The sequence below is a fragment of the Elephas maximus genome, chromosome 8 (genome assembly GCF_024166365.1).
Source record: "Elephas maximus indicus isolate mEleMax1 chromosome 8, mEleMax1 primary haplotype, whole genome shotgun sequence".
NCBI lineage: Eukaryota > Metazoa > Chordata > Mammalia > Proboscidea > Elephantidae > Elephas > Elephas maximus.
In genome coordinates, this window is record NC_064826.1 from 83870789 (window position 1) to 83884117 (window position 13329).

A 13329-nucleotide genomic window follows, 5' to 3' on the forward strand; every position below is an offset into this window, starting at 1 on the left:
CAAAACCTGAGGAAATAAGCTTACAAAGCTAAAAGGCTTTTACAACAGAAATAGGAACTTCCTGGTAATGATAACTCGTCACCTGAAAGGGATTACATTCTTGATCTCAATTTCAATATTGTTTTCAGCAGCCAGCTCACTGGGCTCCTCCTGAACTGTATCATACCTTGTTTCAGATTCTACTTTCTCACATTAATTACAACTCCCAAAACTAAGTAAATAGTGTTATTTTGTTAAAGGCACGCAAAATGCTAAATAATAAAAATAGGCTTCAAATACAAGGTCTCAGAAAATCAGTATCTAGAACTGAAAACTAGTCCCCATTAACTGCCCTGTCTTCTACCAAAAATATAAAGGGCTATCATTCCATGTAGCTCTCCATGGGCTCTTGCACAGCCAGCTGTAGTCAGTCTATCATCACTAAGGGAAATCTTAAACTCAGATTTGACTTACAAATAAATCAGACAAAGTAGCCAATGACATTCCTGCCCCCTAGCAACAGAGATACTCGGGTCCCTATTTCTTACAGTTGGCAACTTCCTCCAATGCAGTTTGTCACAAACTGAGAGCTATCTCTGCTCTACCACCTAAGGGCATCCTAGAGAGAGCTATTTAATTAACTGCAAAGGGAAACCAGAATCCATTTGTTAAGTGAATAGCGAGAAATTAACACAGAAATTTTATTTCTTAAGGTACCATCTAGCCACATACATAGACTTGGCTTAAAAAATCTACCAAAATCTTTAATTTTTACCTGATACGCACATTGTGTTCAATTCAAAAAGGACTCAAGACAGAACCTTGTTAGAAATGTTTATTTTGATAGTCTATATTTTGGGGTTTATCATAAGTAACTCGGCAGAGGTTCCACTCTGCTACAGATGCATCTGTGAAGAGCCCTGTGCCGTCCAACGGGTGAATGTCTCAACGATGTCCCATTTCTTATCCCAGCCAGAGTGTACACCTTCCATGTCTTTCCTATCCATTGATAGCTTCCAAATCCAGATGACCAAATAGTCCTTCATCCCCAAAGTAGGCTACAATGTTTGTGAAGAGGAAAAACAAATTAAACCCCAAAATAAAAACTTTCAGTCTAAGGACCCAAAGATTTTATACATTTGTATTTATGTTTACTTGTCTATTAAAGTAGATACACCTAGAGTTACCAGACAATAAGGATCAATCTCAATTAGCAAAAAATGAACCATACAGAATTGTATCTAAAGAAACACAGTTTTGTTACTTTTGAGTGCTGGTACCTATTATAAACAAAAAGGAAAATGTAAGCTGATATTTAAAATGAGGTCAATTAAAAGAGAAATGACTAATGATTTTCATTAACATAAAAGGTCTGACACAGAAGGACAAATACTGTATGAGCCCACTTATATGAAATATCTAGAATAGGCAAGTATATAGAGGCCAAAGTTTATTTTATTACTAGGCGTGGGAGGGAAGGAAGGAAAAAAGAAGACTCAATGCTTAGGGGACACTGAGATTCTGTTAAGGGTGATGGTATCATTTGGACAAGGACAAGAGTAATGACTGAACAACATGACAGTGTGTGTGTGTATATATATATATATACATATGTATATATATATAGTGTAGTACTTAAGTGCTACAGCTGCTAACTAAAAGGTCAGCAGTTTGACTCCGCCAGGTGCTCCTTGAAAACTCTATGGGCCAGTTCTGCTCTGTCCTATGGGGTCGCTATGAGTCGGAATCAACTCGATGGCAATGGATTTGGTTTACATATATATATATATATATGCGCATTATGTACACCCAAAAAACCAAACCCACTGCTGTCAAGTCGATTCCGACTCATGGTGACCTTACAGGACAGAGCAGAACTGCCCTGTAGAGTTTCCAAGGCGCACCTGGTGGATTCGAACTGCCGACCTCTTGGTTAGCCACTATAGCACTTAACTACTACACCACCAGGGTTTCCCATGCATATATTTAAATTTCAAGGACTGATGAAACCAGAAAATAAAGCTATATCATTATTAGATACAACATTGGTAATAGTAAAAATAACACTTCTATGGGACAGGCACTATGGTTAAAGTGTACCACCAAATCCGCTGCTGTTGAATCAACTCCAACTCATAGCGACCTTATAGGTCAGAGCAGAACCACCCCACAGGGTTTCCAAGGAATGGCTGGTGGATTCCAATTGCTGACCTTCTGGTTAGCAGCTAAGCTCTTAACCACTGTGCCGCACAATTCCCAATTATGATCCCTACTCTAAAGATGCAGAAACTGAGGCTTTGAGAAAGTTCTTATCCTAAGTGGGGCATGTGACCCAGGTGCTCTTAACCATTAGTTTACATGCCTCCCTAAAACTAGTCCCCTTTCCGTATCAATTGATTCTTACTGTAAACATTCCGGCAACTTATATAAAACTAGCCCAAACTCCCAAATCATTTGCTGAATCTTAACAAGATCCAGGAAGGAGAAAAAAGGCATTTCATTTCTAAGTCCTGCTGATTAAAAATAAGATTTATTGTAATATGTCCAATTAAATAAAACCGCATTATAAGATGACAATTAGAGCATTCTGTAAAGTTCATTTTTAAAAGGTTACTTGTGCCTAGCTAGGTGGCAAAAAAAAAAAAAAAGTCAAATATGCATCTTATTTCCAATTTTCAAATGTGTATTAAAGTCCTCATTAAACCCCAAGTACTTCTGCATACAGTTAGATATGAAAATTAACTTTCCATTTCTTAAGGTCTCCTCTTCAATGGTAATGAGCATCCAAAATAAAGAGAAAAGAAATCTTCCTCAGCCTTGTATGGACATTGGGAATAATGATTCTCTTATTTAACCCTGGTACTCATATTTTGCCTAAACAGTATCTTACTAACATTTTACCCCTTATTCATTAATGTACTGCATTTTAAATAGGGCATTCACGTCAGCCAGCATTTGCTTATCACCTATAATTACCATCCTAGGTAAAGAGGAAGATACTGAGACAAATGTGGTTCCAACACAAGGAGCCTAATAACCTGGTGAGGGAAACAAATCAGTAAATCATAAACTATTATAATTAGGTACAAAATTATTATATAAACAGTAAGTTTATATATTAACTTTATATTAATAAAAGCCATAGCAACTACAATTATGTTCCTTTCAGACTACAGATTAGTCAGTCTCCCTAGTACAGGTGGCATAGTATGAAATTCCATAATTGGGTAACCCTTTTCAGGCACTCAGCCAATTCTTTCTTAAAACACAATACTCTTAGAAGGAAGCCAGATGCCCCTAATAACAAAAAAGATTGAGAAAGTCAGCACCAGAAACAAGGGGAACACCAAAAAGACAAAAAGGTGAAGAAATGAATAGCAGGGGAGTTTGCAAAATCTAGTCTACAGTTTTTAAGGGCCAAATCTTAGTGGGTTAATTGAAGCCAAAAAAAAAACAACAGTACAACAGAGGCCACATTCTATCCTACCTCTAGACACTAGTACAAAAATGCTATTTCCCAGCATTCAGGGAAATCGTACCACAAGTTGCAATTCTGTAACTATTCCTGTGCGATGGACCACCAAGGGGTAAGTCCATTTAATTAATTCAACACTTGTTGAGTGGCTTCTTTAGGTGTTCACAGGACAAAATATAATAAGCCATAAGCATATTATAAGGCAGTAGATGACATACACAAAAGAATAGTTTGGGAAAACAAAAAAGGGAGTGGGGAATGGGGAAAAGATTTAAGAAGAGGTAACATTTGGGACTGGGCTTTTCTAGAGGCAGACTTTCATCCAGTGGAAACTGAGGGGAAGGAGCATTTCAGGCTGAGGAAACACAAGTATATGGACAAAAGCATCAAAATATAGTCTTTTCCAGGAACTAGCATGCAGTATTACGTAGCTAGAACATAGTACTCACAGGCGAAATGAAGTAGGCGGTAAAGGAGGTGACAGAAAAAGATTAAAAATTATAAGTTTATTGTTCATCTATTACTTGACAAATAGCGTTAATACCTGACATACACTATCCTTATCCAATCCTAATGGCAACGTTATGAAGTAGGTATTATGATGTTCGACTCACACAAGAGGCAACTAAAGCTTAGAAAGGTTAATGACCTTTCAGGCAAAGCTATTTGCTAATTTCTAGTGCCTGGAAAATGGTCACACACTTTGATCCAGCAGGGCCATCTCCGGTGATGTTTCCTAAGGTAATGTTTCCCTAAGGAAGCAAGTGGTCTAAGATCATTCAGCTAGTAAGTAGCAGATATATTACCTCACTCCCCATTATACAGAAAAGGAAACTGATAGCTCTAAGAGTAAGGGTTAAGAAAAACAGAACCCAGTAGGGATCTTAGAAAATAGTTTTAGGAAGCCATACCAGAAGGCGTTAAAGAGAGAGACAGAGGTGAAGAAAGTAGTAGGTGCAGACCACTTGTTGAAGAATTTTACCAGGGAACAGAGAATGACTGCAGAAGTAGAAAAAGAAAAAAAAAAAAACCTTTACCTACAAGGCAGAGAGGATGGAGGAAATTCCTATCAAATGGCACAGTAAGAGGTAAGATTATCTGGGGGAGGCCACATGACCCAGTGGAAAGAGTATGGGCTTTGGAAATAAATTCTAGCACCTACCTACTGTGTGACCTGTTCTGAAGGACTGAAGTGGCAATTAAAAGATACTGTCTCTAAAGCACTTAAAACAGTGATTGCCTATTGTAGAACAAAGTAGATGTTGTTAAAAAAAAAAAAACTGAAGGTCTAGAATATTCAGTGAAAAGTCTGTTAGGAGAACCCATAAGAGATGTCTATAAGAACAGAGAATCAAGCTGAAATCCCATAGCTTCAGTATCAGTGGTCCAGGTCATCATAGTGCCATGAGATCAGTCCATCCTTCAGAGTAAGCAAAACCTGCCTCTGTTAGAGATTCTTCATATATATTAACATATTTGTATATATTAATGTATATGTATACATATAGTTTTATAGACTTCTCCAGTATACACACAAGTGTATACGTGTGTACGTACTGCTAACACAAGCTAGACTTAAAGATTTCCAACAGCCCAAAACAATAATGATTTCGAGAGCACCATTTTAATGCCTACCACTACTATTTTCTGCTTTCTAATGATTCAGTGCTATATATGAAAATTTGCCCTGAAATGTTAACTTGTAAGAAAAGTACCTCAAAACGGTTGGTTCAGGCATTCCAGGATCTGCACCCCTCTTAAATCCTGAGAGAGGGGGGAAAAAAAGAAATACTAATTAAAATTCCAACAGACAAAAAATTCACAATCAAGACTTTATTTTTTGTAATCAAACAAGGGTAGCTAGAACAACATCCAGATCTACCAGCACAAACTTGATGTGGCTGTGCTGCAGAACAGTCTCAAATCTTTCACTAGAGTATGAGATTTTACATGGCTAATCAGTAAGGACAAGCTACCTTATTCCTATTATACACGGCATTAGCACAATAGCCCTTACCATGCTGTATCTTTCATTATTAGTCATTACCCAGAAATAAGATATTATAACTCTTGATCACCCTGGATAAAAGACTACCAAAAACATAAATAATAATAATAAAAAGAAACAAAATCTAAACCTTTTTTTAAAAATTGAGAACACCTTATTTCATCTCCCATGAACTTTTTTATAATCAAAAACTGGTAATAGAAAAAAAAGCAAAATCATTCAATAGTTACTATTTAACAATTAAATCATCTCTCCTAATTACAAGTATGGTTAAATAAACCTCATTTACCATTTAAGATAGATAAATAAATCAACCTGGTGACAAATACACAATTTCCTACAATAGTTGATTAAAATTAAAGTTGGTGTCAGGAACTGCGAAAAGTCTGAGATTTTACCCTATTTTCAAGTTAAATTAGTCTAATAGTTTCATGGATGCTGACAGAAGGCAGAAGATTCTCAAGTCAGAAATGAAGATAGTTTATTACCCCTAGCAACGGCTATAGGCAAGCATATCACCATTTTTGCTTCAATTACTCAAGCCCCAATTGCCACACAAGAGATACCTGTGCACACAGTGGATTGCTATACCAAAGAGAAACACTTAGCTTAGAGAAAACACTTCTATAATAAGCAGTAAGCACACATCTGTCAGTGTGTCGTACTGTGGCGGCTTGCAGGTTCTTGTGGGGCTGGAAGCTACACCATCAGTATTTCAAATACCAGTAGGGTCACCCATGGTGGACAGGTTTCAGCAGAGCTTCCAGACTAAGGCAGACTAGTAAGAAGGAACTGGCAATCTACTTCTGAAAAAACCTTATGAATAGCAGTGGAACACTGTCTGACACAGTGCTGGAAGACAAGACTCTCAAGATTGGAAGGTACCCAAAATATGACTGTGAAAGAGCTGTCTCCTCAAAGTGGAGTTTACCTTAACGACGGAGATGGATTAAAGCTTTCAGAACCTTCATTTTATGTGGCATGATTCAAAATGAGAAGAAACAGCTGCAAACATCCAATAATGACTGGAAGGTAGAATGTATGAAGTATGAATCTAGGAAAACTGGAAATCGTCAAAAACGAAATAGAACACATACAGATCCGACATCCTAGGCATTAGATGAGCTGAAATGGACTGGTATTGGCCATTTTGAATCAGATAATCCTATGGTCTACTATGCCGGGTCACTGCTCCTGTCAGTTTATCATACTGTGGTGGCTTGCATGTTGCTGATGCTGGAAGCTATGCCACCAGTATTTCAAATACTAGCAAGGTCACCCATGGTGGACAGGTTTCAGTGGAGCTTCCAAACTAAGACAGGTTAGTGAGAAGGAGCTGGCAGTCTACTTCTGATAAAATTGGCCAGGTAAAACCTTATGAATAGCAATAAAACACTGTCTGATTCAGTGCTGGAAGATGAGCCACTAAGGCCAAAGATGAAGAAATTGAAGATTTTTACTAACTTCTGCAGTCTGAAACTGATCAAACATGCAATCAAGATGCACTGATAATTACTGGTGATTGGAATACAAAAGTTGGAAACAAAGAAGGATCAGAAGTTGGAAAATATAGCCTTGGTGATAGAAATGGCGCCAGAGATTGCATGACAGAGTTTTGCAAGACCAACGACTTCTTCATTGCAAATACTTTTTTTCCACAACATAAACGGCAATTATATACATGGACCTGGACAGATGGAATACATAGGAATCAAACTGATTACATCTGTGGAAAGAGACAATGGAGAAGCTCAACATCATCAGTGAGTACAAGACCAGGAGCCGACTCCCAGACAGCCCATCACTTGCTCATATGCAAACTGAAACTGAAGAAAAAGTAGAACAAGTCCACCAGAGCCAAAGTACGACCTTGAGTATATCCCACCTGAATTTAGAGACCGTCTCAAGAATAGATTTGACTCACTGAACACTAATGACCGAATACCACAAGTTGTGAAATAACATCAAGGACATCATACATAAAGAAAGTAAGAGATCATTAAAAAGAAAAGACCAAAACAGATGTTTAAAAAGACCCAAACTTGCTCTTGAACATCAAGTAGCTAAAGCGAAAGGAAGAAACGATGAAGTAAAAGAGGTGAACAGAAGATTTCAAAGCGTCGCTCAAGAAGACTAAGTATTATAATGAAATGTACAAAGACCTTGAGTTAGAAAACCAAAAGGGAAGAATACACTCAGTGTTTCTTAAGCTGAAAGAACAGAAGGAAAAATACAAGCCTCCAGTTTAATAGTGAAGGATTCTATGGACAAAATACTAAATGACATAGGAAGCATCAAAAGAAGACAGAAGGAATACAGAGTCATTATACCAAAAAGAACTGGTCAACGTTCTAAAGCATTTCGGGAGTTAGCATCTGATCAAGAACCAATGGTACCGAAGGAAGAGGTCCAAGCTGCACTGAAGGTATTGGTGAAAAACAAGGCTCCAGGAACTGACAGAATACTAACTGAGATGTTTCAACAAACGAATGCAGCGCTGTAAGTACTCATTCATCTATACCAAGAAATCTGAAAGACAGCTACCTGGCCAACAGACTGGAAGAGATCCTTATTTATGCCCATTCCAAAGAAAGGTGATCCAACAGACTTTGGAAATTATCGATCAATATCATTAATATCACACACAAGTAAAATTTTGCTGAAGATCATTCAAAAGCGGTTGCAGCAGTACATTGACAGGGAACTGCCCGAAATTCAGGCCGGGTTCAGAAGAGGATGTAGAACGAGGGGTATCACTGCTGATGTTAGATGGATCTTGGTTGAAAGCAAAGAATACCAGAAAGACATTTATCTGTGTTTTACTGACTATGCAAAGGCATTCGACTGCAAGGATCATAACAAATTATGGATAACATCGCAGAGAATAGGAATTCCAGAACACTTAATTGCGCTCATGCAAAACCTGTACATAGATCAAGAGGCAGTAATTATAACAGAACCAGGGGACACTGTGTGGTTCAAAATCTGGAAAGGTGTGCCTCAGGGTTGTATCCTTTCACCATACTTAATTAATTAATGTGTATGCTGAGCAAGTAATCGGAGAAGCTGGTTTACATAAAGAACACGCCACGGAATTGGAGGAAGACTCATTAACAACCTTTGATATGCAGATGACACAACCTTGCTTGGTGAAAGTGAAGAGACTTGAAGCATTTAGTGATGAAAATCAAAGACTACAACCTTCCATATGGACTACACTTCAACATAAAGAAAGCAAAAATCCTCACAACTGGACCAATAAGCAACATCTTGACAAATGGAGAAAATATTGAAGTTGTCGAGGATTTCATTTCACTTGGTCTACAATCAATGCCCATGGAAACCGTAGTCGCGAAATCAAACAACACATTGCATTGGGCAAATGTGCTGCTAAAAAAAAGACCTCTTAAAAGTGCTGAAAAGCAAAGATGTACTAACAACTAAGGTATGCCTCTTCCAAGCCATGATATTTCTAATTGCCTCATATGCACGTGAAAGCTGGACAATGAGTCAGGAAGACTGAAGAATTGATGCCTTTGAATTACAGTGTTGGCAAAAATACTGAATATACCATGGTCTGCCAAAAGAACGTATAGATCTGTCTTGGAAGAAGCATAGCCAGAGTGCTCCTCAGAAGCGAGGATGACAAGACTTCATCTCATGTACTGTGAACATGTTATCAGGAGGGACCAGTCCCTGCAGAAGGACATCATGCTTGGTAGAGGGTCAGCAAAAAAGAGGAAGACCCTCGACGAGATAGACTGACACGGTGGCTACAACAGTGGGCTCAAACACAGCAACAATTGTGAGGATGACACAGGACAGGATAGTGTTTTGTTCTGTTGTACGTCAGGTCACTGAGTTAGAACTGACTCAACCGCACCTAACAACAGGCATGTCTGTCCTTTGTTCTGGAGGGAGGTATTATTTTCCAAGGCTATTTCTCTTAAAACATTCTTTAAAAGATAATATGCTCCCAAATGACAGACTGGCCCATAAAATAAATAGTACCATCCATGAGTATGGTACATTTGTGAGTGTGCTCCTCTAAATAATCATCTAAATGAAATCTAATGGCAAACATTTTCCCTAGACCAAAGAGAAGAAGGTGAGGTGGGACAGGTAAGTTAGATTAAGGGAAACAGAACAACCAGAAGGGAAATAATGAGAATGCTTATGTACTGTGAAAAATATAGCCAATGGCATTGAACAATATGTATAGAAATTGTTAAATGAGAACCTACTTTGCTGTGTAAACTTTCATCAAAAACACAATTTTTCAAAAAAATTAAGCTCATAATCTAGTGGCAGAAATCACGCACAAGTTATCCTTGTTTCATAATTTAAATGAAAATAAAAAGACCTAAACAAAAAAAACTTAAAAAAAAGATAATATGCTCACAAAATCTGCAGAAATCCAAGAGACCATGGAGAATTGTCACCCAACAAGCAGTAGGCTCATTTAAACTTTTTTGTTGATAAATATCCAGACATACTCTTTATCATCATGTCACTTTTTATCCTATTTTATACACTACACTCACTCCCTGAAGCCCCAAATGTTACATTTGAACCTAAATTACACAAGAAGTTCAATCTGTAGTTGCGGGTTTTAGGGAGCTGAGATGAAGGAAGTAAAAAACAACCTGGGAACAGGATTAGATGAAATTCTAAATTTTACAAACACTGTTAGGAAAAAGGCAATGATTAATGAGGAGGTACTAGGAAAAAAAAAAAATTTTTTTTTTTCTTTCTACTAGAAAGGCTTAACATCAATCTCAAAGAACCTAACTTAGATGCTAGGGTGAAAACTGCCATAATGGGAGTCCTGGGAAAAAGAATACAACCAGTATGCATAAAAAGAAATACAAACTTTAAGGTAGAAAAGGAAAGCATTATCTCCTCTTCAGACCAATGCCTTTGGTACATGCATTGTAGCAACCAGCTACAGCTTTCTGGCAGTAAAAAAGGAATCTCAAAAGGGGAGGAGGGGAAAGTAGATGAAAAGACTCACAGGGCAGCCAAGAAACCAGAGACAAAGAAAGCAAGAGCAGGCTAATACTGGACCCCCTATGCACAAAACTGCGTAACGGGTGGCACAAAGAGGAGGAAGAATCAAGGTTCCCATACCTTTACCTTTCTTACCTAAAAGGAAAGCTAGACTCAGTGCTTGACCAGCCAAGCTGGGCCCTTCCACCATTAAATGAAAGGTAAGGCAAGGGTAAGAGATATACGGGAGACCATGTTTTTGTTGCTGTTGTTAGGTGCCATCGAGTCGGTTCCGACTCATAGCGACCCTATGCACAACAGAACGAAACACTGCCCAGTCCTGCGCCATCCTTACAATCATTGTCATGCTTCAGCTCACTGTTGCAGCCACTGTGTCAATCTACCTCGTTGTGGGTCTTCCTCTTTTCCTCTAACCCTGTACTCTGCCAAGCATGATGTCCCTCTCCAGGGATTGATCCCTCCTGACAACACGTCCAAAGTATTTAAGACGCAGTCTCACCATCCTTGCTTCTGAGGAGCATTCTGGCTGTACTTCTTCTAAGACAGATTTGTTCGTTCTTTTGGCAGTCCATGGTATATTCAATATTCTTTGCCAACACCACAATTCAAAGGCGTCAACTCTTCTTTGGTCTTCCTTATACATTGTACAGCTTTCACATGCATATGATGCGACTGAAAATACTATGGCTTGGGTCAGGCGCACCTTAGTCTTCAGGGTGGCATCTTTACTCTTCAACACTTTGAAGAGGTCCTTTGCAGCACATTTGCCTGATGCAGTGCGTGTTTTGATTTCTTGACTGCTGCTTCCATGGCTGTTGATTGTGGATCCAAGTAAAATGAAATCCTTGACAACTTCAATCTTTTCTCTGTTTATCGTGATGTTGCTCAAAATCTGAGAACACAGTAAGAACTGCCTTCAGAATAAAGGAGGAAAAAAGATCTTTTCAAGCTCTACATATGAAGGATACAGTTATTACAAATGGCTTGCAACTTATGGGAAGATGGGAGTCCAGCTGCGTAGACAATGCCTAGAATACTCAAAGGCTCTGTAAGACTGAGTGTACATACAAAGCATGACACCTAAAGTAAACAGGAAGCAGCACCTTGTTAGAATAATACAATTTTTAAGTGTGAAACTGAGTTTCAGAAATGTCAAGCTATATGCTCAAGGTAACAGAGCTGGGGCTGAAACCTATTTTGTTTCCCTTCCAACATACTGCCTGAGTAGAGCAACAAGATTAAAAAGAAAAAACCACCTTGGATAAACTACACAGGCTAAGGTCCCAGTATGCAGCCCTCCGTGAACACTTACTAATCCTTCCAATAGAGCACAGTGGTTATGAAAATGGACCCTGATGCACCACTGCCTGAGGTCATAGCTCCCCTACTTAACAACTGCGTGACCTTGGGCAAGGCATGTGATATGGGGCCAGTGGTAACAATCATCCAAACCCTTCATTGTGCAACTGAGAAGACAAAAGCATCCCATGGCTACTGTCATAATCATACTCCGAGGCAGTGGTATACCCATGAAGTCTCTGGATTCCCAGTACAGGCCTCTTTTCACTTAGGCCTACGTTGAGACGTGAGGAGATACACTCTTAAAACTCACCTACCAGCATACAGCAAATTAGACACTTTCACATACACCATGCCATCTAAGAGTAAACAATCCTGAGAACTCTCGCTTCCATGATGTAGAAACAACATGGGAGGGACTACATGACTTAAGAATCACCCGACTAGTAAGGGATGGAAGAAAGGCCTGCCAATCTACTTCCAAAAAATTAGCCATCGAAAACCCTATGGAGCACGGTTCTCTTCCAGCACATATGAGGCGCTGAGTCTGAATCGACTTCACGGCAACTGGTACAGTAAGGAACCGCACAGGAACTCGGATTCAGATTAGACCGACCCCACTAGACCAGACACCTTAATGGAAGGGTCCCTAATCCCCTCTGCCGACCCCGAAAGCCAAAAACGGAGTTGAAGCCCCCGCACCCACTGCCTTCCGGTCTTCTGTAAAGTTCTTCTCCCACTAACCCAGGTAAATTACGAGAGGGATGAAGCCCCAGCGGATGGCAAACTGGCCGCCCTTGAAAAGCTGCTGCAGCCTTTGCTTGGCCTCTTTGCTCAGCTTCACCATGTCGACAAGACGTGCGGCACAGGGAGGACTCTCACAGGACGAACCGCGTCCGGAATCCGCAGGGGAGACGAGGTGCGCGTGCGCCAAACACGACCTTTACGGCAGGAGTCGTGAGCGGCGCCAGCAGTAGTCGTAATTCATCGTCCTTAACCTGCCCCTCCCCTCACGGTGCCGCCTGTGGAAAGCGCATGCGTGGTTAGTTCGCGTTGCTCACCTTGAGGCCGGCTAAACTCACTTTGCTTCTGGCTTTTTAAAAGTCAGCTGGTTTTACTGGCAGCAGAGTAGTAGGGGTGCTGTCCTTGGCGTCCATCAACCCAGAACGACCTCTCTCCACAGTCTTAACCCGTTTTTCAAAGCACATCTCCAAGTGTACCTTCCCCGAACCGTAACTGAAATTCAAAAGGACTGAGTTTTAGTCCCAACTGTTATCCTGACTTGCTGTGTGATCTTGGGCAAATTGTTTAATTTCTCCCAGTATCAGTTTATTTCTTCAAGCCAGAGGTTTAACTGCAAGAAATGTTGCAAGCCTACGTGACACCCAATATTGCCAGTATCCCCGTTTTCTTTGACATTCCCCACCTCCAGTGGTGGTGTGTTGTTTTTTGTTTGTTTTAATTACTTGCCAACGTTTTAAAGTTTGGGAAATTTTGCATGAAATTCTGGAATTTTTAGAAAAGTTAGCGACTTCATTTGCAAGAATCAACCAGGGTA

At 39.6% G+C, this 13329-nt stretch overlaps 1 protein-coding gene across 2 annotated transcripts; it reads right to left on the reverse strand.

The window, feature by feature from the left end:
* Positions 1-800: 800 nt before the first annotated feature.
* TOMM7 (translocase of outer mitochondrial membrane 7) lies at positions 801-12704 on the reverse strand. 2 transcript variants are annotated; one of them, XM_049893604.1, is made up of 4 exons: positions 12529-12704; positions 10972-11364; positions 5170-5218; positions 801-1037 (listed from the first exon to the last, which is right to left on the reverse strand). In XM_049893604.1, exons 1-3 carry the CDS (start codon positions 12616-12618, stop codon positions 5171-5173), a joined length of 531 nt encoding a protein of 176 aa, XP_049749561.1. In that variant the 5' UTR covers positions 12619-12704; the 3' UTR covers positions 801-1037; position 5170. The 2 variants fall into 2 exon arrangements, with proteins under 2 accessions (XP_049749561.1, XP_049749562.1); XM_049893605.1 differs by lacking the exon at positions 10972-11364 and having other exon boundaries at positions 12516-12700.
* Positions 12705-13329: the final 625 nt, after the last annotated feature.

Excerpts from the sequence above, each read along its gene's own strand:
- TOMM7 (XM_049893604.1), bottom strand. The coding sequence starts at position 12,618 with ATGGTGAAGCTGAGCAAAGAGGCCAAGCAAAGGCTGCAGCAGCTTTTC. Across the intron at positions 11,365-12,528 it reads GCTGGGGCTTCATCCCTCTC|ATTTTGAGCAACATCACGAT; the intron begins GTAATTTACCTG and ends CTGTGTTCTCAG. Across the intron at positions 5,219-10,971 it reads GCTCCTCAGAAGCAAGGATG|GATTTAAGAGGGGTGCAGAT; the intron begins GTGAGACTGCGT and ends CCCCTCTCTCAG.